The sequence below is a fragment of the Gymnodraco acuticeps genome, unplaced genomic scaffold (genome assembly GCF_902827175.1).
Source record: "Gymnodraco acuticeps unplaced genomic scaffold, fGymAcu1.1, whole genome shotgun sequence".
Lineage (NCBI taxonomy): Eukaryota > Metazoa > Chordata > Actinopteri > Perciformes > Bathydraconidae > Gymnodraco > Gymnodraco acuticeps.
This window is the reverse complement of record NW_022990764.1, coordinates 1237778-1260026: the sequence shown is the minus strand read 5'-3', so window position 1 is coordinate 1260026 and position 22249 is coordinate 1237778. Positions and strand designations below refer to the sequence as shown.

The window sequence follows — 22249 nt, the reverse complement described above, 5'->3', positions numbered from 1 at the left end:
AAAGTGAGCCGAATTAGTGTTGATACTGCAAGGAGACGTATTGTGTGAAAATAAATGTAAGATGTTGTTTAATTGCTTATATATTTATGATCCACGTCACGTTTTCAGTTTTGGCGGCAGTTCTCCTGTTTGTCTAGAAGTCTTCTCAGCAGGGCTCTATTAGAGAATTACGGCAGATATGTAATATTTAATGCAGCCAAACCGTGTATTACAATGCCGTTATGTGATGACTTTCAAAGAGAAAAGCAAGCACACTCGGAATAAAGTATTATTTTATTTTTAAAAAACGTTTTCAGATTTCACATCACATAAACACCAAATCCCAGCATGCATTGCGGCTAAACCATCCAATCATCGAGCTGAGGATCTTGCCTACGTCTGTTTCCGGTTTCGTTTACGACGGATGTATTTTGTTATACACACATTCCTTCACATTTACATTTTAATTTGCATTAAAGTATTTCGTGAGGCCTTCTAACATGTTTTTAAATATAACTACGGTTGTAGTTGAAGAGTTTGTAAATTAACATGAACCGAAGCTGTTGCCTGGCAACGCAATCGCACAACGTCACGTCCGTTAATTCCACATCCACACGCATGGATTAACATCGATTTAATACATTAATGTAGCCGTTGTTTTTGCTAAAAGAGATGTCGACCAGCTGGGGCAACAAGAAAATCGGCGTAATCGAGTGTGACTATTAAAAAATAAATCATTACGTCTGGGTAGCATTTGCTTGGCATTTCCGGTTATTTCTCCACTCTAGGCTCTACAGCACTGAGATAGTCTGAGATTACAGATATCTGCACTGTACAGTATATTGAGCAATATTTCACTCCCAGCTAATTCCATTAGGGATTGGGGGCGGAGGCCAAGTCGTAGGAAGTGTCAAGAATAAACTTTGATCTTTAGATACCCAAAAGCCATCTCAGCTTGAGACTCTATATGCACTTTCCCTTGATAACACAGAGCGGGCTGCCTCTCTGGTCTAACAAAGTGAAGCAGCGGTGCAGTCAGCAGAGTGACAGCCAAGATAGAATGGGGTTCTTTGGGGGCTGGAATAAGAAAGTACTGTAAACTGGGAGGCAGCCTGCCAGGGTTGCTCGATAGAAGCTAAAAAGAAAACAGCCAAAGTGTTATTCACACACCCTTGTCTAAAAGAAGCTCATGCAGGTTGTGGAAGGATCATATCCGTTTGGTGCCTGGCTCAGTCAAATTCTCAGCTGCAGATCTGCACTTCACACTGAGGACAGAGAAAACTCAAAGGGCCGACCTGAGAGCAGAGATCTATTTATTGCAGATCTGTCAAAGCATTCAGGCAGAGACACAATCTAGATTTTTGTTCAGGGGTGATATCAATACTATTATATAATTCATCAATAGAAAGGCACCAAATAAGGGCACATGCAAATTAAAATAGATAGATAGATAGGTACTTTATTGACCCCAAAGTGGGAAATTATTTTGTGTACAGGCATTACAACTTTTAAATCTTGAGAAGAGAGTATAAACATAATAAAATAATAAAATGAACTAAAATAACAATAAAAACAATGAATGGCAGCAGCAATTCTATGTACATATACAGCTTAAAGGACTGTATTGTATTTTGTATTTCTAACAGTGAAAATGAAGATTTCATCTCTATGAACTCTCAAAATGAGAGTCAAGAGAAAAACAAAGATGTAGGTTGAAAAGTATTTAGCAAAACTCTCATTTAGTGACAAAATCTAAAATAACCTCCGTCTCTCTTTCACTAAGTCACCCTAATGGTTACACACACACACACACACACACACACACACACACACACACACACACACACACACACACACACACACACACACACACACACACACACACACACACACACACACACACACTCACCAGTGTAGTGCTGTCAGCAAAGTCCCCTGACAGTCTATCACGGCTGTGGAAACTGCTCCAGTGTTATGTATGAGAGAAATGCTAGCAAAAACAAGCATGAGAATCTGGATGCTTCACACACAGAGCTGCGCCACACAACACCGTCCAAGATTCCTCCTGCTCTCATTGTCAGGCGCTCGCTGCGGCCAAGGCTGTCCACGACAAACCTTTGCTGCATCGCTGGGTTGTTAGGAGCAGCAATTAATTCGAGACAATTATCCAGCTCTACATTTTGACAAGCAGGAAGCAGAATTTCCTTTTGTATTTTGTTAACGAGTTGTGCTGAATTTAGTACTGGAAAATGTAACGTTTAACTGTCTCTTTCTAGTTTGGTTTATCAAAGATGATTAGTTACTATTAAAATGTTGCAGAGGAGAGACCAGACTGTACCTATAATAGTTAAAAAATGTAAAAGTCTAATCTTGAAATAGATACTGCTTTTGTGGACACAAGTTCTGTCTGATTATCTGTTTCTATGGTGACCACCATCAAGTGGTAAAGAAATCGAGAAATAGACGAGCTTTCAGTGACCTGCTTTTCACAGTTTGACTTTTCAAAGAAGACAGAAACGTCCCCTCCCTCCGTTAAATACCGTTTTCATGTGTGATCAATTTGTGAAGGTGTCCCCCAGTTGTTTGCAGCTCTGATGTTTATTCCATGCATACAGCACCGGCTGAGCAATGACAACAAGGAGGAAGCTGATTGAGGGAAAGGCAGGGGAAGTGCACTGCTGTGGGGGAGGGGAGAGCCTGGATGCTGAGGCAATTGCTTGAATGTGGAGGCTGTTGGAATGGGAAGGAAGGAAAGGATATAGGAGCAGGGTCTGCCAACCATCTCCACACAGGGTGGGGAGTCAGGCAGGCTACCGGAACATATGGCTGTAGGCCATTTTCACAGCCAGGAGAGCACATATTACCAAGTGAAGGCAATTTCAATACTGCAGTAAAGGGAACCAATCAAGCAAAACTGCATTTGATGGATTTCCTTTAGGCCAAACAACCACTATAGGTCACATAGGAAGAATCCTACTGGGGGGGGCGTCCAAATCTAATGGGGCTATGAATGATTTTCTCCTTATTATGTATTGAATGCAGAAATGTTCAGAAAACCATTTTCTTCTCATTTAAACGGACATGAGAGTGAGTGAGGGCTGTAATCTCACATTGATCTCGGCTATTAAATCTACTTAAGTCATGAAGAGGAGTTACAGCAGAGAGGAAGGGGTGCGCAAAAAAGGGATTTCGAAGCCTTTAAGAGATCTTAGACTTAGGTGGTGTTTAAGAGGAGTACCTCTCCGGTGAGAAACCAGCCCTATTGTTTCTCAAGTTAGTCACTTGAGCTTAAGATACAATTATTCCAGTCAAAAGCATGTCTGAGTGGCAAAAACAGAAATAAATGATTCCCAGACAAGGGTCTTACTAGAAGACAAGCTTAGAACAACATGTTCGTGTGGCTTTGATGTGGCTCCCAGTTTAGGCTGCAGGATTGATTTACCTGCACTTCAGGGACAGTCACAGCCCAACCAATCAATGCTGCCATTGACGAACACAATAAGTGCCTCACGACCTTCCAAACAACCTGTTACACCATGGAGCCACAATATTATCTTGATTATGGACATGTAACACTTTGCCCAAAGGATCCATCCTCCATCTACTATAGACACAGAGGTCTACAGTGTGTGTTGTTAATTGCTGAAAGGTTTCCTTCTCACAATAGCACCCCTACTGAGATGTGGGAAACCAACATGCAGTCCATCTTTTTTAAGTGTCATTGTTGGTAAATGCATTTCTGGTGCTTTCGTCAAAACAGTTCATCCCAGGTCTGCGACAACACCTCCTCTGCCACTGATTTATTGCCATCCAACCCAGACTTGACAAATCCCTAAAGACACAATTACTGTGCTCCCCCTTGGGAAGCCAGCACAGTTCATCTAAAAGGGATAATTAATCCACGATGTCATAGCCGGTTCGCTGCATTGCCCATTATGAGGAGTTCATAGATGCATTTCTGGATTACACTTGTTTGTTTGTCTAAAATTAGTAAAGCTAATTTCAGCGTTATTCGATACAGCATGCGAGCTAAATCGAGCTGCCGTTGTGCAGAGAGTAATTTGTTGATCAAGCAATGCCAATATACAGGGAGTAGACCAAGTATTATAAACACTGAAATAATGTAATAAAATCCAACACCATAGCCCCAAATATTTGGTAAAGCTGATTACATTCAGTTAATGTGTTAACTTTGTGAGCTGTGGTCTCTTCATCATATGGATTTTAAGGGGGGGGGGGATTATTCTTGTTCTTTAATCAATTGAGTTATTTTGTCAATATAACCCCAATGTAAAATATATTTAGTATAATGTCTACTACATTATATTACAACACCATGATGTATATTCCAGAGTTGGTACAACTGTTATAGTCTGTCCCATGAAATGGAAAATACTAATTTTTAAGGACTATTACAATAGATTGCATTAGATAATATAAAGCTTCAGGCTCTGGAATTGCTAAGCCTCTATCAATTAATCTATTCATTCTGCTTTTACCGAGAAATCCAATAATGACATATGTAAAAACCTAGTAGTGAAAGAAGTATTCAGATAATTACTCAAGTAAATGCAACAGAATGTAAAATGATTCCATTACAGCTAAAACTTTAGTATTTTAGATTTGATGTACTTTACCTCAAAGGTTAACATAATATTGTATTCAGGTCCATATGTATCACTACACCTCTTTGTGACACTGCAAACATTAGCCATATTTGTCATGCTGAAATATTCAAGGCAGGTACTGTATTGCCAAATGTCTTGTTGATGAAGGCAAATTAACCAAAAGCATGAAATACATCCAGCACGTGGCTTATCGCAACACAGGTGGAGCTCAGCGGGGACAGCCTCTTCTCTCCTGAGTTCTCACCCTGAGCACATTAGAGTTAATTGGAAACTCCCGCTCTCAGCGTTGACTTCCCCACTGAAACCACTTTAACCCTTTGACCTGTGTCAGGGAGCGCGACACCAGCGAGAGAAGAGAGCTGTTGGTGTAATGACTCAAACCACTCCCTCGACCCTACCCCTCCGTGACGGAGTGAACTCCGTCTGTAGCCACACTCGCAGCTCAACGAGGCTCCATCCTGTCAGATGGAGGGAGTAAATACAGCGGCAAGCTTTGGGTCAAACTCCCCTCTCTCCGGCAGAAACAGGAAATGCCGTAACTGTATGTAACAACGGTTTCAAATCAGCATCTCTTAGACAAAAAATGTAAATGAATAATTCAAATAAAACTCCAAACATCTTTCATTGTGTTACTTTTTTGTAAAGCTCTTTTAGTTTTAAACCTGATGTTTATAAGCTTCTTAGTTTTTGCAACAGTCTGTAAATATACACAACTTTATAATAAAATGCACACATTTACCTTTTTCTAGACTAAACACAGGTATGATCCTAAGTTAAAACATATGAGGCTATCATGAGGTTGTTAACATCGCAGTTTATCAGTGGATGTTTGCTGGAACTACGGACACACACAGCGTTGAGACGGGTCAGGTAGAGACCGGTCTCAAGTCAGCACCGATGCAGACTCGCTGTTTGAGGGCTTGATAGCCCACTCCCCCTCCACACCGCTCCACACTCGTTGGTTTGGAACAGCCCTCAATATGGCGGACCCTTCGAATGAACGCGCAAACGGAGGGGTAGGGTGTAGGGGGCGGTTTGGGAATGGGCCGAAGTCACAGCCATGGCTCATATCCGGGGTTCACTTGTGCCGGGTTGCGTTCCGATAATCCAAAAATCAGCTCCTAAATTCTAACCCTATCTCCTATTCCTTGACCTCTGAGTGAAACGTCACGGGGTTAAGGGATAGTGGATAGGAGAATTCAAAAGGACTTAGGAGAAGAGACTGCGGTACTTTAGAGAATCCGAATGCACTTTCACTATCTGACGTGTTTATGATGCGCCAGCGGACGTCATTTTGTGCGTCTGCTGCTGTGGGGAAACTATGGAAACTACAGTTTTCTATACAGCGGACTACAACATGGATGTTTAATAAGAACGAGGGACTACTGTAAACTCATCTAGAGACTCTGCACCGTGCTCTGATGCTGTTGCTTTATGTTCTCATTCATAACACTCCGTTCGATGTCTCACTATGGGATGCGCCTCATCGCGGAGCAAACAGAAACATCAATCTCATTACGCCAATCCTGATTGGCTGGTGATCTTGACGTCAGCGTCAGCGAATTCACCCCCTATAAGTAGCTTGCGCCACGACGCATGCGCCATTCAAACACCTCTTCTCGCTTCAGAGCACATCTCTATAGTAGCCGGACAAGCTTAACGGTCCACAGACTGAACCCAAATATAACCATTTCGGTCGACGGGCGCTCGCCGGCTACTCCTTCTGCTTCGCAAGAAGACGGTAATACTAACGCCAGTTAGTATTAAAATCGACCTCGCCGTTCTTTCCCCGGAAAGTAAGGTAAGGTTTGGATTTTTCTCAAGCTAGCTACGCACCTGTTGCTAGCTAGCTTCCCCTTACTACCGACACCACGGTAGTGAGGACGCTTTTCTTTTTCTCTCTCACGGAGGAGAAAAGGATTAGAAGTATATTGACACACCAGTCAATATTCTTTGAGAACAAAGGACCCACACCGTCCCTTTTTCTCCGGATTAAGGACGGGTTGGTAACACTTTTTCTCTCAACGACGTACCTGTTACGAGCGGGTCCTCTCCACGCCACGAGGCGAACAAGATGGACGCCTCTCCCCCTCACACCAGAGGAGTCAGGGACTCGGAGGCTCGGTCATGCGGCTGCGGGTTGAAGATAGCAGGCACAGACTCACACCAGGTCTGCTCGTCCTGCCTCGGGCTGGAACACGCCCAGGAGGCTATCGACAACCCCGGCTCGTGCGGGCATTGTGCCCTTTTCACCCGAAAGAGCCTCCACCGACGGCTAGCACACCAAGCTAGCTTGTTGGAACAGGACTCCCTCATGTCCACTGATTCGCCGTTTGGCAATCAAGACACGGGGGCGTCCGCCGCAGAGACTGAGCCCCTCACTGTGTCGGTCTGGGGCTCACTAACAGCGGCAGCTGCGGAACCGGGATCCCACGCCGTTCAGGCCGGGACCCGGTGGCGGCAAGAGACGCGGGAACGGAGCCCCACGCCTCACCAGGCGGGAGCTCCCGGCGAGACCTCACCATGGTCTCGCCCGAAGAGGCTCGGCCTGCTCCGCATACCGCCGATGGAACTGCTGGTGGCAGCCCACCTCCTACCGAGGATGGGCCCGTCACCAAGCAGGAACCCCACGCTGCCAGCGAAGGTGGACCGTTTCCAGTCGACCATGACTGAACGGTCCTACAGAGCCGCAGCGTTGTCCGCCAGGGCTCTGAACGTTTCCTCACTGCTAACCGCATACCAAGCGGAGCTCTGTGAGGATATGTTGAGTAATCCTGGACCGGCCGTTCTGGATGAGTTGGCCGCGGTCACAGACATTTGTCTCCGTGTCCAACGCTGCGCCGTCCAGGCCACGGGCAAAACAATGGGGATCATGGTGGTGCAGGAAAGAGCTAGATGGCTCAACCTCACCAACCTCCCAGACCGGGAAAAGGAGGATGTGCTTGACATGCCCATCGTTCCCGAGGGGATTTTCGGCTCCGCTCTTGCCTCCATGCAGAGGAGATGCGAGTCGAAAAAGAAGGAGGACGAGGCCCTCCACCTCTGCCTCCCTCGAAGGGCCCAGCCGCTGCCTTCGCAGCGGCAGCCCTTCGTCCAAGCTGCTCCGAACCCTGCACGGTTCAAAATACCGAAAACGCAGAGGTCGCAGTCCGCCCCGAGTCCCCAGCCCAGGCAGGGGACGAGGGCGAGCTGGCCTAGAAAATCTCCGGTTCCGGCTGCAGCCCAGGCGCAGCCAACCCAGAATTTCGGCCAGCAGTCGAGGAAGAAGAAGCGAGCGGCGTGACAGCCCCTCCTTCTCCCCTCTGTGACAGAGCTGGAAGTCTACGGTTCCCCAGCTCTGAATGTGTTCCCGCCGCCTCGAGAGATGCCTCAACACCATCCTCAAGTCCGCACAAACACATGTCACAAATTTGTTGATTTTTCTGTCATAAAACATTTGCCGCTGACGCATCCAGGCTTCAGGCCGAGGGCGCAGCTCAAAAAAATGATAAGAAAAACAATAAAACCAATAAACAGCCCGTTAACTGTTCCCCTTCTGAGAGCAGCTACGGCATCTCTCAAAAGGCGGATTACAGGCGGGTCTGTGAAGGCACCACCGCCACGCGCATGCGCAGTGCCGGCTGGGGTTGTGAAGGCACCACCGTCATGCGCATGCGCAGTGTCGGTGGGGATTATCGAAAAGGGGCACCACTGTGTTCAGACACTAGAGGGCCCCATAACACAACAAATAGAGACTCAGAGGGGAAGAGACGTGACATCTCCACTGGCTCTAAGGAGCATGCAGTGGAAGATGCTCACATCATCTGCTTGGGTTTTCAAGACAGTAACACGGGGCTACAGACTCCAATTCGCTGTCACCCCCCCTCGCTTCTCGGACATTCTGCATTCGCAGGCCCGAGGAGAGTCAGCCCATATTCTGGAGAGAGAGATTCTCTCACTCCTAGAAAAGAGAGCTATATCTATTGTACCCGCCGAGCAGAGTCAGGGCGGCTTCTATTCCAAGTACTTCCTCGTTCCCAAACGGGGAGGGAACGGAATTCGGCCAATACTTGATTTGAGGGCTCTGAACAAATATCTAAAAAGATATAAGTTCAGAATGCTCACTCACACATCTCTGCTGCGGCTCGTGCGACAAGACGACTGGTTTACATCAGTCGACCTGAAAGATGCGTACATCCCAGTATATTACCCACACAGGAAATATCTGAGATTCGCATTTCAGGGGATCTGTTATGAATACAGAGTACTCCCCTTCGGTCTGTCTCTCAGTCCAAGGGTGTTTGTACGATGTACGGAAGCCGCGATAGCCCCGTTAAGACAACAGGGTATTCGCCTGGCGACCTACCTGGACGACTGGCTGCTTCTCGCACAGTCGGAGCAGGAGGCTGTTACGCAGACAAATGTCCTCGTAAAGCACCTGCTCAACCTGGGTTTCATAATAAACACAGAGAAGAGCATGTTGTGCCCCGCGCAGACTATACTCTTCCTGGGTTTACACCTGAACTCGGTGCCCTTTTCAGCTCGCTTGTCAGCGGATAGAGTGAAAGCTTTCAGTGCTTGAGAGTGATGGTTACTGTGAAATGCGTAATGGCACTGCGCCACTGGCTGCACCCGACTTTTCTAGTACGAGGTGTGCCTATGGGTGCAGTCCTTTCACGGAAAGTGGTCAACACGGACGCATGTCTGACAGGTTGGGGAGGTATTTATGAAGGTCGCCCGGTGAGGGGTCTCTGGAGCAGAGACCTCCAGCGGGCGCACATAAATTACCTGGAGCTTTTAGCTGTGTTTCTCACCCTAAAACGCTTTCTGCCTTTCCTCAGGGGACATCACGTCCTTGTGAGGACAGACAATACGACCACAATATCGTATATTAACCGCCAAGGGGGTTTGCGTTCTCTCCAGTTACACACACTGGCGCGCAAACGGATCCTATGGAGCGGTAAACGTCTCCTCTCTCTGAGAGCGACGCACGTACCGGGAGTGATGAACCTCGGGGCAGATCTACTGTCCAGAGGTATACCACTTTATGCAGACTGGACTCTACATCCAAGGATTGTGAGCCAGCTGTGGGTGCGTTACGGCAGAGCCGCGGTGGATCTGTTCGCATCGAAAGACAACGCTCAGCTGTTCTTTTCGATGCGCGATCTAAATGCACCGTTAGGCGTGGATGCACTCGCACACAATTGGCCCCCGGGCCTTCTGTACGCGTTCCCACCCCTGGCTCTGATACCCCCAACTCTGGCCAGAGTGAGAGAGCAACGCCACACACTTATCCTGATAGCTCCGCACTGGCCAGCTATGTACTGGCTAGCGGAGCAACACATCCTCACTCCCAGGTCGGCCTATGTTGACGTTATGTCAAGTCCCCTGTCGGCTTTTTCCAACGCAAGTGGGGGGCCTTAGCGTCCATTTTCAACGCAAGGGGGGCCCTTAGCGTCCATTTTCAGCTTTCCGGGATGTCCATATGCTTCTATGGACGCTCATGGAAGCACGGCGTTCGTTTGTGTCGGCTGCCCTTAAAGGCAATGTGAGCGTCCATTCTCATTGGATAACGGAGAATTGTACACCCGGAAGTAAGTATTCCCCTTACTGTCGATTGATTTTACAGTGATATCTGCACTACTCATCGACTAAAAAACACCAGATTATCCTTGTTAATTACACAACATTGATTGGTTTAAATTGTGTGCAATGCTTTTGTATTTTTCCCCTTCGATTCGGAGAAACAAATATGTTTTCGGAGTAAAGGATGGCAGAAGACACTACACTACCCAGAATCCCCAGCTATCGTTTGGACTACACCATGTGCTCTGTTTGACGTCACGTGATCTTCAAATTTCTCCCTGCAGAAAAAAAAAACATGGCCGAACTTCGTTTTATTCTCGATGGAAAATGCCTATTTTAAAGTTAGTTTGGCCATTAAAATGCATTTTGATGTCATTTGATGCGAGAAATATGAGTTGTTATTTCAGATTATGTGTGCAGTGGATGTACATGATCTTTAGTTTGCTAGTTATTACGAAGATTACTTCAGGAAATTGCGTCCATAACGTTTTCATTGTTACCAAGGTGGTTGCTAGGGACGCTGCTATCGATATTATTTCTGTTATGTTGTGTAACTGTTTAATGGTGTTATCTTTTTTGATACCCCCTTCCCCGTCAATGTATAGTGTTGGTCCACAGCGCAAACATATTAGTTCAAACAAACAAAAAACAAACAAAATTCGCATCTAAAGATAGCCTACGTTATTTCCCCCTGTGCAACTCCAGTCTCACATCTCACAGCACATCGTCATTAACAAATACCGGAAACAGACCGAAAACATTTAAAAAAAAATACAATAATACTTTATTCCGAGTGTGCTTGCTTTTCTCTTTGGAAGTCATCACATAACGGCATTGTAATACACGGTTCGGCTGCATTAAATATTACATATCTGCCGTAGTTCTGTATTTATAGAGCCCTGATGAGAAGACTTCTAGACAAACATGAGGAACTGAAAACGTGACGTGGGTCATAAATATATCAGCAATTAAACAACATCTTACATTTCTTTTCACACAATACGTCTCCTTGCAGTATCAACACTAATTCGGCTGACTTTTATATTTGATCCAATTGGTAGATAGGCTGTATTTACACCATAACGGTGCACAGCTGATATAAACGGACACCTAGTGGTTAAAGCATGTTATTGAATTTCATTATTTTTATTATTAGATATTAATAGGATCCCTATAAAGTATATTAATTACTCGTTATTCTCTACTAATAGTTAATTAAAGACTGTATATAATGACTATTTTGCACATCCCTTTCAAGATTTCAAGATTTTCTAAGGTTTATTGACATATCATATAGGCCTACACAACTATGGTGTAGTTATGCATTGAATGAAAAACTTGGGTCGCAGGTTCCTCAATAGTGCATTACAAGACATCTATCAATATTTGTGCGTACCTCCAGCAATGTTAACTATGTTGAAGCACTTATTTTAACTGATATTATACATAATGTATTATACTCTTATAAGATGTATGTAGATATTTCATCTCCGACCTTGTCAGGTATTGAACAATCAATAAATAAAGAACACAGAATTGTTGAATATAAAACACAGAATTTGTGTGATTATACTAAATGATTTACAAATAAACACCACTGCATATTTAACTGTTACACATGCTGATGTAATGCAAATGTTCCAACTCGAGATCAATAAAGTATATCTTATCTTAAGCTGATCGATGGCTACTGCCATATTTGCAAAATGTGCCTCTGAACCTTAACAAGTGCATGTTTCAGGCTTATCAATTAATGTAATGTAATGTTATCAATTAACAACAGGGGTCACAAACATAAGACCAGCTGTTAAATAAAGCTCTTCTGACCTTAGCTGGCATGTGTGTATATATATTAATGCTGCCCATTATGGGCACAAGCAATTTTCACCCATTTATTAATTATATGTTTTAAATGTGAATGTTTCCTATCCCCTAAACCTCCAGGGATGTACACAGTTTAATACTGGCAACTTCTTATTATGGGAAATACGAAAACGTCTTTTAAAACTACAACTCCCAGTAGAGACGTGCCATAGATACAGAACATGTTGCGAAACAGAATAGCCAGCATTTGTAGTTCTGGGGACGGGGTGGGGGAGGGGGGACGCGGTGGACCCGTTCAAATCCAGTTTTGGACAGTCTGCCGTGATTCCATCCCATTTCAAGTGCTGTTCGAGGCTCGGCGTAACCCTCAGAGCACACTCTCCAATCACAGAGCTTGAGGACTATCAAGGGGTTTGTCAAACAGAGCACATGGTGTAGTCCAAACGATAGCTGGGGATTCTGGGTAGTGTAGTGTCTTCTGCCATCCTTTACTCCGAAAAAACATTTGTTTCTCCGAATCGAAGGGGAAAAATACAAAAGCATTGCACACAATTTAAACCAATCAATGTTGTGTAATTAACAAGGATAATCTGGTGTTTTTTAGTCGATGAGTAGTGCAGATATCACTGTAAAATCAATCGACAGTAAGGGGAATACTTACTTCCGGGTGTACAATTCTCCGTTATCCAATGAGAATGGACGCTCACATTGCCTTTAAGGGCAGCCGACACAAACGAATGCCGTGCTTCCATGAGCGTCCATAGAAGCATATGGACATCCCGGAAAGCTGAAAATGGACGCTAAGGGCCCCCCCCTTGCGTTGAAAATGGACGCTAAGGCCCCCCCCCCTTGCGTTGGAAAAAGCCGACAGGGGACTTGACATAACGTCAACATAGGCCGACCTGGGAGTGAGGATGTGTTGAGCGGAGATATATCAGCTGCTGTGCGGGCAGCCATGGCAGCTCCCACTACGCAGGGACATACTGTCCCAAGCGGGGGGGCGATCTTTCACCCACACCCAGAGCGCTTGGCTCTATGGGCCTGGCCCGTGAGTGGTACAATCTGAATACAGTGTGACATGAAGCTGACCCTGGCAGCTGCCAAGCGAGCCAGTGGCACTCATGCACTATCTGTACAGTCTTCATGCATTCAGTTCGCCCCAGGGCAAACAGAGTGTGGTTGAAGCCCAACCCTGCCTTTATCTTAAGGCGGTTGGTTCAGGTACCACATTTGACATTGAGGCATCCTCCCCGCCACTGTATTCCTCCGGGGAACAGCGGCCGGATTTGCCGTGTCCAGCCCGTGCTTTACGCACGTACAGGGACAGATCAAGGGTGCTTTGTCATAATGACCAACCCCTTGTGTCCTGGGCTAACCCTTATAAGGGCAAGCCTGTTACTAAGCAACGGCTCTCCCACTGGTTTGTGGAAGCAATTGCTTTGGGGCCCATACGAGTCAGAGTTCGCAGGCACCCTCGGGTCCGCGAGCTCTTTCGACTCAGGGTCTGGCTGCATCCTGGACTCTGTCCAGGACGCTGACGTCAAGATCACCAGCCAATCAGGATTGGCGTAATGAGATTGATGCTTCCGTTTGCTCCGCGATGAGGCGCATCCCATAGTGAGACATCTCACTTCATGTTACTCTGAGAACTGGGGTTACGTAAGTAACCTATAGCTTTATGAACGTGAACAACAGAGAAACATATTCTTCATGACCAAAGTTGGAATTGACATAAAAAATGAAAGTTAAACGTATGCTCGTCACCCTCTCCTTCCGGTCCACATTAATACAAATGATCCCAATACGTATTATTGTATGAACTATGAAAATATCTTAAAATCAATACAAATGTATTTATTATAAACGTTAGTCCTTAACATCTATCACTGTGTATATCACCATTCAAACATCTTTTAAAAGTTGAACAAACCCCACACAGCTCAGTGAAATGTTGACTTTATTTGATAATTTCAGTAAAAACTAACGTTCATATTTCTCTTTATGATTATAATACTGATGAACGTTCAAAACAAAGCACTTTGGCAACTTACCACATACGTTTTAAAATGCTTAATAAGCACCGTAACTCTCATGATATAATTTCTCTGTCATAATCGTTTGTTGACTGTTGTGTGACGGCAAATGCTGCGGATGCAAGGCATTGTGGGGCAGCATTTTCTCCTCTCCTTTCGGTTAGGGAGGTCCAGTGGTTCCTAAGCTAAAGGAGGTTATAAAGGAAGTTTGAAACCTCCTTTCCTTTCATTTAGAGAATTGGAACGGCACTTAACATGGCTGCCACTGAGGGACTTCCGGGTAATTTCACTTGGTTAGGAAGGTTCCTAAGCTAAATGGACTATTGGAACGCAACCCCGGTGTTTGCCTGATCTCTGGGGCTCTGGTGTCAGGTGACCCAAGACGTCCGGGGTTACAGCCTCATACTCGTATGATTGAAACTATTAGGCCGGGCGCATCAGAAAGCTCTCCATTTTCATTTCAATTACTGTTGCCGATGATAAAACTCAGATCGGGCCATGACATTGGCTCTGCTGCTAATCACGAGAAAGAGATGTTTCCAATTAATATGCTGGCTGGCTTTACTACTAGACAGAGTATGCATCAAAGCAATTATTACTCGTAATTTGATAATGAAAGTATATATAACAAAGTTGTTGTTAGGTCAGTTAATTACTTTTATTGATCTCAACTAGCAGTAGTCTCCCTAATGCCTTTTTTATTAAGTATGAATATATTTGTATCATCAACCAATCTCTATACATCAATGCATATGAATTCAAAATGTAATACTGTCTGCGTCTTTTCTTAAAACTTTAATATCACACAGGTCGTAACACAGACTTCATTAAAAAGATGCAGTTGCAAAGTTTTGAATATTGAGTGTACAGGTATGCATTTCATTATTAAAATATGTGCTCTCTACTCACATACAGTACTGCATTTTGCACACATGAATAAACATTACCAGTTGATCCAGTCTATACGCAACTAACTCCCTGTCACCCACACTCATTTAAAATGAGCTGTGAGCTGGGATATTCTATTATTTATTCTATAACGATAAATTATAGGAAAGCATTGTAGCAGTATATGAATAGGCGGGGGCTGACAAATCTTTCAAAACAATCAGAAACAACAGAAGACTTTATTGCAGACGGATCCCTTTTCGTTTTTTTTTGCCATCATTTCCCTCACAATCAAATCAAGAAATATCCCGCTGTGTTTCGTTTACAACATGCATCCAGTGCTAAATCATCTACAAACATGGGGAATTATTAGTAAGTTCAGTAAGCGGAGAGCGTTTGCCTTCATTCAAAATGTGCTGCGTCACCAAAAGACTGAATTAAAGTTAAAAAAAAACGTATTTGCAGCATTTCTGCATTAACATGAAGGATAATGATACACACATTTGCATGAAACTCACAGTAAGAAAAATAGCTTTATGCTGATTATACAGTTTACGCTCATGAATTATTGGTTTTGTAGCTAATGAGTGAATTAAAAAACGCTTCTGCAAAATCTGCAACCATGTTAGATCCCCAACAATATAATACATTTCAGGAATAAACTAATGTGCTGTCCGACCTCTTTCTGCTCTAATATAAATGAGTTCCCAATGAAATAAATCATCCACTTGTTTTGTTAGTTATTATTTCTCTCCTCTGCCTGGTATTAAATTATATAAATACACATTCGATCTTTAGCACACAGAGCTGCATAATTCAGATAGGAGTGTTGTGGTGTAACTGCATTATGTAAAAGCCCAACATTGAGAAGAGATGAATGTTAGTTGCGCTACACGATTGGTTTCATGGATAGAGAAACCTCAACGTCTGTTTGTGGCAGCTACAGTTTATTTTGGGTTCTCAAGAATCCACTCCACTGATGAACAGATTGCCTCTGGCTTGGTTTTTAAGCCTTTGCAGGGTTGAACAGTATGAATGGTGTTTATGGGACACTTTCCCTCATTTCTTAATAATCTTAAGATTTGTTGTAGCTTTGAATGGGCAGAATCAAAGACAGGTCATCATTAAGCTGTGTAGTGGTACGGTGAAAATGACCACTTTTCATATGTCATTATAAACCAGTTTGCTTGTGAATTATTTTCCACATATTTTGAAATGTCACAGGAGAAAAAACCTTGTTTATAAAACAATTACACAAGCAGCCGTTACCCCGGTAACCCGGTGTTTGGGACAGAGACACCGAGTGAAAGACTGTCAGGAACGGATGGTTTTGAGGCAGTTATGAGCGGAGCGAGAAGTTTGGACACGCCTGTTGATGTGCAGAATAATTAATCAAAATGACACGTTTGATGTGTGCACAACCACTGGGGGTTCTGTGGTTACTTTCACCCAGTCTGTCGCTCGTTGCACAATATTTAAGGCATCTGCTGAGCCTAATTGTGGCCTGACAGTGCTGCAGGAATGAGTCCTGAAAACCCTGAAATAAATGAGCAGATTTGCACTTCCCTAGTCTTAAAGTCAATGGATTTAGACGCCTAATAATGTCTGTGGTTAACACAGGCTGTACCGTTTTGTTCAACATACTTTTTGAATAATTTAAATTATGCATTTGTTTCAAATATTGTCTTTTTTTTGCTAAAGCTGACAATGAGGTTCCTTTTTTGCATTATGTTGATAACATTTTTCCCAGCATTACATTGCTCACAAGTTTCTTATTAATGAGATACCTTGTGGATATGTGTTTATCATAAATATCTCAAAAAGAACAGAACCAAATGTGTAACTGTAGAATCTAGTTGGCACTTGTTTTTTTACAGATTAAAATGTCTTGTACATACTTTATATTATCAATTGGTATTAGCTCTAAACACAAACACTTGTTCTTAGTTAATCTGTAGTCATCGATTGTAATTCATTCTAGCAGTGTTCAATTCCTCTTTTATAATCCACCACCTGCCATGCCTGCAATGCACAGATAAAGCAGGAGTAACTCAGCTTGGTATTATTGAGCTGAGATTTGCACGCGTGACATGCACTTTTGCTTGTCAGCCAATGACACTGAAGTAACTCTATAAAGATAGTTGTTGGGGAGTGATGGGGTTTGCTACTTTTGCATTGATTGTTATTGTGTCTGACATTATCCCTGTTGCTGTTGTGAACTCAACCAAAATGGGTTTTTACAAGCTATTTGTTTGTGATTTCTTTTCTTGCAGCTATCCTGTTTTGCAGGGCTAGCAGTCAGGCTGCATGTACAGTACATGAATTGCATTGTGATGTAAAGCGAATGTATCCTCAGCAGCACAACATCTCCCCACAGCCACGTTAGAAAGCGAGCTCAATCCCACAAAGCCACAACTGGCCTTACTCCAGCAGAAAATATGCTGCTACCAGACTTCCTACATGTCTCATTTGGAAGGTGCATCATACCGAGGTGGTGATCAGAAACACCTTGGGCTCCTATTCAAAAGGAATAAGGAAGAGCACATGCCTTTTTTATACAATGAAGAGGTTGTCAGAGGTTACAGCTAGAATATACCGATCCTTAGGTCCTACGTACCAAGAGACACACTAATCTGTTTTTGTGCATGAAGAAAAAAAATCACAGCCCAAAATATATTTGAGTCATCTCAAGGAGAAATAAGTTACTATGTACATCATTCTGTCTGTTTTTATCTAGTAGGAAGGAAAAATAGCCCATGACTCTTGACTTTTAATCTGAAGAGGAGAGTATTTGAACTTTCCATATATATAATAAACAACAACAATCTAGATGTGGGCAGCTTCTTCACTAGTAAACACCAAGCCTTATAAATATTTCATATTTTCCTTTCTCTGCTGTAACACCTGTTCTAGCGAACACTTCGTGGTACAGTAACGCCTCCGTGTGCTTTTCATATTTCAAAAGAGATCCCCCTTAATACCAGGCGTTGTTGTCAAGAAAGCAATTTCATTTCACGTTCAGCATCTCATGTTGGCCTGTTTTATTACTGAACTTGTGTTATGATTCCTATATCATAGGAATGAACAACCTAAGTTTAGGTGCAGTGCTGCAATCCTGAATAGTCAAGGAGAGGTTGCCATGGAAACAGAGTTACATTGGCCAGAAATGAAAGCGTCTGAGGATTTAGACTTTCACTGTACATACATTTTTAACCACAGATTGTTTCGACATCAGCCTCCGGGCAGAAATGTCTGTAAAGTAAAACTGTAAGTATAACAATCCCACAACATGAAACCCCACCAGTGTAATTCAAACTGAGATTTTGACTCTTACATATGATACAGTGACTCATCTGTGACAGTAATAATATGAATACCTGCCAACAATATAATGATAACTCTGAATATGCTTACATATAAAAACCAAAGCACAGTAGCACGATTACAATTACTCATAAAAACATGCTGACTGGGAATGATTTGAATTAAAACATGTTCAAACAGTGATCAGCCAAATGTTGTTGAATATACCTCATCTAACACTATGCCCAGAATGTATTGATACTGTATACTGTAATTATCATCAATGTATACTCTCTGCTGTTAAGCGCATGCTTAAGAATGTGTCAAGTCGTATCCGAGTGACATAACTGATGCCTGTCGTAAACTGAAGAATCAGGATGTGAGATACTTCTCAGCTGCAGAGAGACTTTAATAAACTACACTAAATGATCTATTAGGAACTGAATATCTTTGCTAATTGCTGCCTGCAGTGTCAGCCTCCCTGTCACATCTCCATATGCTGTTTTCCTCCGAACCAGCCTATCAGAACGGCTCCTCTGTTCACTTTAAGACACCGAAGGGGGTCTCCTCACACTACATCAGCTGTGTCAAATAAACGGTTGAATTCAAAATGACCAGAGCGGTGAATTTTACTCTAAGGCATAACTCATCCTGTGGAAATGGAATTCCCAAATTCCAAAGGGACCTTAGAAAGCAAATTAGTATCCCCTCTGAGAATACCCGCCACCAGGTAAGTGCTGTACTGGCACAAAGGCGTAAGAAGGGAAATGTTTCGGATGAGAAAAATAAAATATACATAACCTTTAACTGACCCTGCTGGAGTTTGAAAGTGTTCAATGGCTCCTTTTTAACTGAAAACGTGGCTCTCTTTTTTGAAAAACCCAGAAGGTGTTTTGCTGTATGGATTTCAAACAATTATCTTTGATGGATTATACTAACACTGCTATTACAACCTTGTCGCAGAAACACAAATCAATAAAATGCAATAAAGGGGTCAATATCAAGTCTTTGAATGTCAGCTATTAACACCTATGATAGAGCTCAATATTATTCATGAGATGTGTTGCAGGAATAGATATTGAAGCAGCTCAAAAATATCTTCAGCAATTGTGCATTTAGCCTGCGGCCACAACATGCAGGATAACAAGCTCACATTTCCAACAGCAGGCCTGTAATTAAAATTCATCTTGGCGGTTACTCACCTGTAGTCTCTACTATTCCTTCTAGTATCACCACAATTTCAAACTGCTCTGTTTGCATGGACCTCTGGGAGAGGTCGTAGAAGGGGCTTTTGGTGTCTATCACATGGCAGATCGTGAGTGGTGAGACGAGGAAGAGCTGGTCTGCCCCAGTGCTGAAACCCACGTCCAGCTCCAACTGATCCAGCGGAAGAAACTCGCCCTCGGGCGTCTGGCGAGACTAAGGAAGCGTACAAGAAGAGACAGAGACAGAGATGTTTGGTGGGGGAAGGAAGGGGAAAGACAGACTTATCTACAGCACATCAAGAGCCTTTGGTGGAGCTTTTCACATTGTATATGCAATCTGAGGAACCAATCATCAGTCTCTTCAGAACGGAAAAAAATGCTATACGTTTTTCAAATGAAATCTAAAGAGGCATCTATACAGCAAGAATATATATCAGCATGTTATGTGATGTAACACTGGGACCTAAAATGTGTCATATTTGAAACAAAACATAACATCAACTGGTTTAATTTATTTATTGATACTGCTGGATTAGATAGCCTTATACTCAGCAGCTCTGTTAGGACGTAAACTACAATCTTTATGAGAAAATAAAATAATAATTTGCTAAAATGGCTACAGTATTTGGCCAACCGATTGTATACTTACCTTGAACTTTGTGAGAGCTTACATTTAATTCCCTACTGCATATAAAAGCATGATAATTGGTGAATCTTTGTTTTGTAAAGCATTACAAAAAAATAACATTTAGATTTATGATTGACGTTTTAATAACCAGGTGTTGGACAGCAGGGATATCCATACATTACATTATTCTAATAAGGCACAGCAGCCAGTTACCCCAGATTGTAACACACTGTCACTTTTAAACAGTTTAAAATAATTGTATGAACAAAAGGTTCTTCTCAAGATCTGGTAAATGGACATTAAGACCTCTTGGCATATTTGATGGATTATATTCTGCAATTAGTTATGCAACATATGCACATTGTAAAATGAATAAGTGGTCTTCTGTGCTTTGGTCAAGTATAGCTAATGGTCTATATTTTGTATCATTGTGGTCTATGAAGTTTTGTCTGATAAATGCATCATGACTTCCTGTTAGAGCAGGTTTAAATGCCAGTGTGTAGGCCTTTAAGCATCAGTTTTCTAAAAATAAAAAACATGGACTTGGCCATGACAAACAATTGGAATAGAACTACATTCGCTGCCTGCCAACTACAAGTAGCATGACTTACTTTCAGCAATTTGCAGCGGATCTGTGCAGAGACCATATGGCTGTTACGCAGGTTGCCGACCCTGAACATGAGAGTTAGTTTTCCATCTCGCATAGATATGGCAGCATGTTGACTAAACATCAACGTCTCGGCCCTTTTCTTGGGCTGAGACATCTTGATAAACATGCAGCCGATCAAGAAGGCATCGACGATCGATCCGAGGATCGACTGGAAAAGAAAGAGAATGATCCCCTCGGGACATTTGTCTGTGATGTATCTGTGGCCATATCCTATCGTGGCCTCGGTCTCTATGAAGAAGAGAAAGGCTGAGGGAAAGTTATAGACATTGGCCACACATGGAGTGTACTTGTCATTGTGGGCTCTATTGAGGTCTCCTCGGATGTATGCGATGCACCACCACATAAAGGCCATGAAGAGCCAAGCGACTGTGTAGGTGAAGATGAAAATAAATAGATTCCAGCGCCATTTCAGATCTACTAGTGTTGTGAATAAGTCTGAGAGGTATCTACTGGTTTCACCACCCAGGTTCCCATGCTGGACGTTACATCGCCCGTTCTTGTCCACGAACCGCTGCCTCTTCCTCTTTTTCTCTGGGGGAGGCTGATTTAATCCAGACCCGCTAGATGAGGTGTTCACTACCTGATAATCGTCCCCAAATTTCTTTCGAAGTGCAGACATACTACGATGACAGCAGCGAAAGAAACAACAAAGGATTCAATTATATTTAAAAAAAAGTCTGGGTTGTAGGCGAGTTGCTGCAGTCGTTAATGCCCGTGCGCAATGTCTCCTCTTTGGAAATAAGGCGATAAAAGTGCGCTGTTTTCTCCCCGGTTAGTCTTGCACCGTCCTTTTTCGCCACACGCTACTGTTGCTACACTCTACAGCCATGAAATGTCAATAATATATGAGTAGTTTACGAACCCCGAAAAATAAGCCATATGCAAAAAAAATCAGCGACGCACGGGATAAGGTATCCAAACGCGCCAGTCACAGTCCAGGTTTTACAGGTTTATCAGTTGCTGCGTCGTGGATTACTCATCGCCCGTGAAGGTTGGGGCTATATCGACCTGATCAAAACTGTACTCACAGAGTAAGTTTTCACTTGAAAGTTCAAAATCCTTAAACGGCCCATAAAACAGCAATATCTCTGCGTAATGATTCTCTGAAAACTGTTCCCAGGATGAAACGTCTCTGTGCGCACTTTCGTCTGTGTTGGAGATTGTTCGGTTTCCAGTCCTTTCTTTGTGATCTGTATACATAGGAGATGAATTGCATCCAAGCATATGAGTGTAAAAAATGACGAGATGGAGGAAGAAAATCACTGTCCCACTTTCGTCATTTTTGGCTGCGCGCATCGACGCTGTTTGCCAGGCTCTGTTCGGTCACCTTTTCCCTTCTCTTAGTTAAATGTCGACTGGATTATCATGGTTCAATGGTAGAGATCCACCAGATGCTCCTTTGGCTGCTTAGATCCTTCTTTCCTGTCGATTTGTGAGCGGCTCCTGCGCACTTCCACGTTTCCAGTCATGCACTCACTGTTGCCTAGTGGTACTACAGTACAAAGACAGACAATTTGGAGGAGGAG

General features: G+C 43.3%; 1 protein-coding gene across 1 annotated transcript in view; it reads right to left on the bottom strand.

The window, feature by feature from the left end:
- kcnj3a (potassium inwardly rectifying channel subfamily J member 3a) overlaps positions 1–21342 on the bottom strand; it is a 34422-nt gene extending 13080 nt beyond the window's left edge. Inside the window, exons 1-2 of the mRNA XM_034232400.1 lie at positions 20665–21342; positions 19423–19639 (exon numbers count right to left, since the gene is read on the bottom strand). Of these exons, the coding sequence (XP_034088291.1) occupies positions 19423–19639; positions 20665–21342 (895 nt within the window). The remainder of the gene's footprint in view (positions 1–19422; positions 19640–20664) is intronic.
- Between the last annotated feature and the right edge of the window lie 907 nt (positions 21343–22249).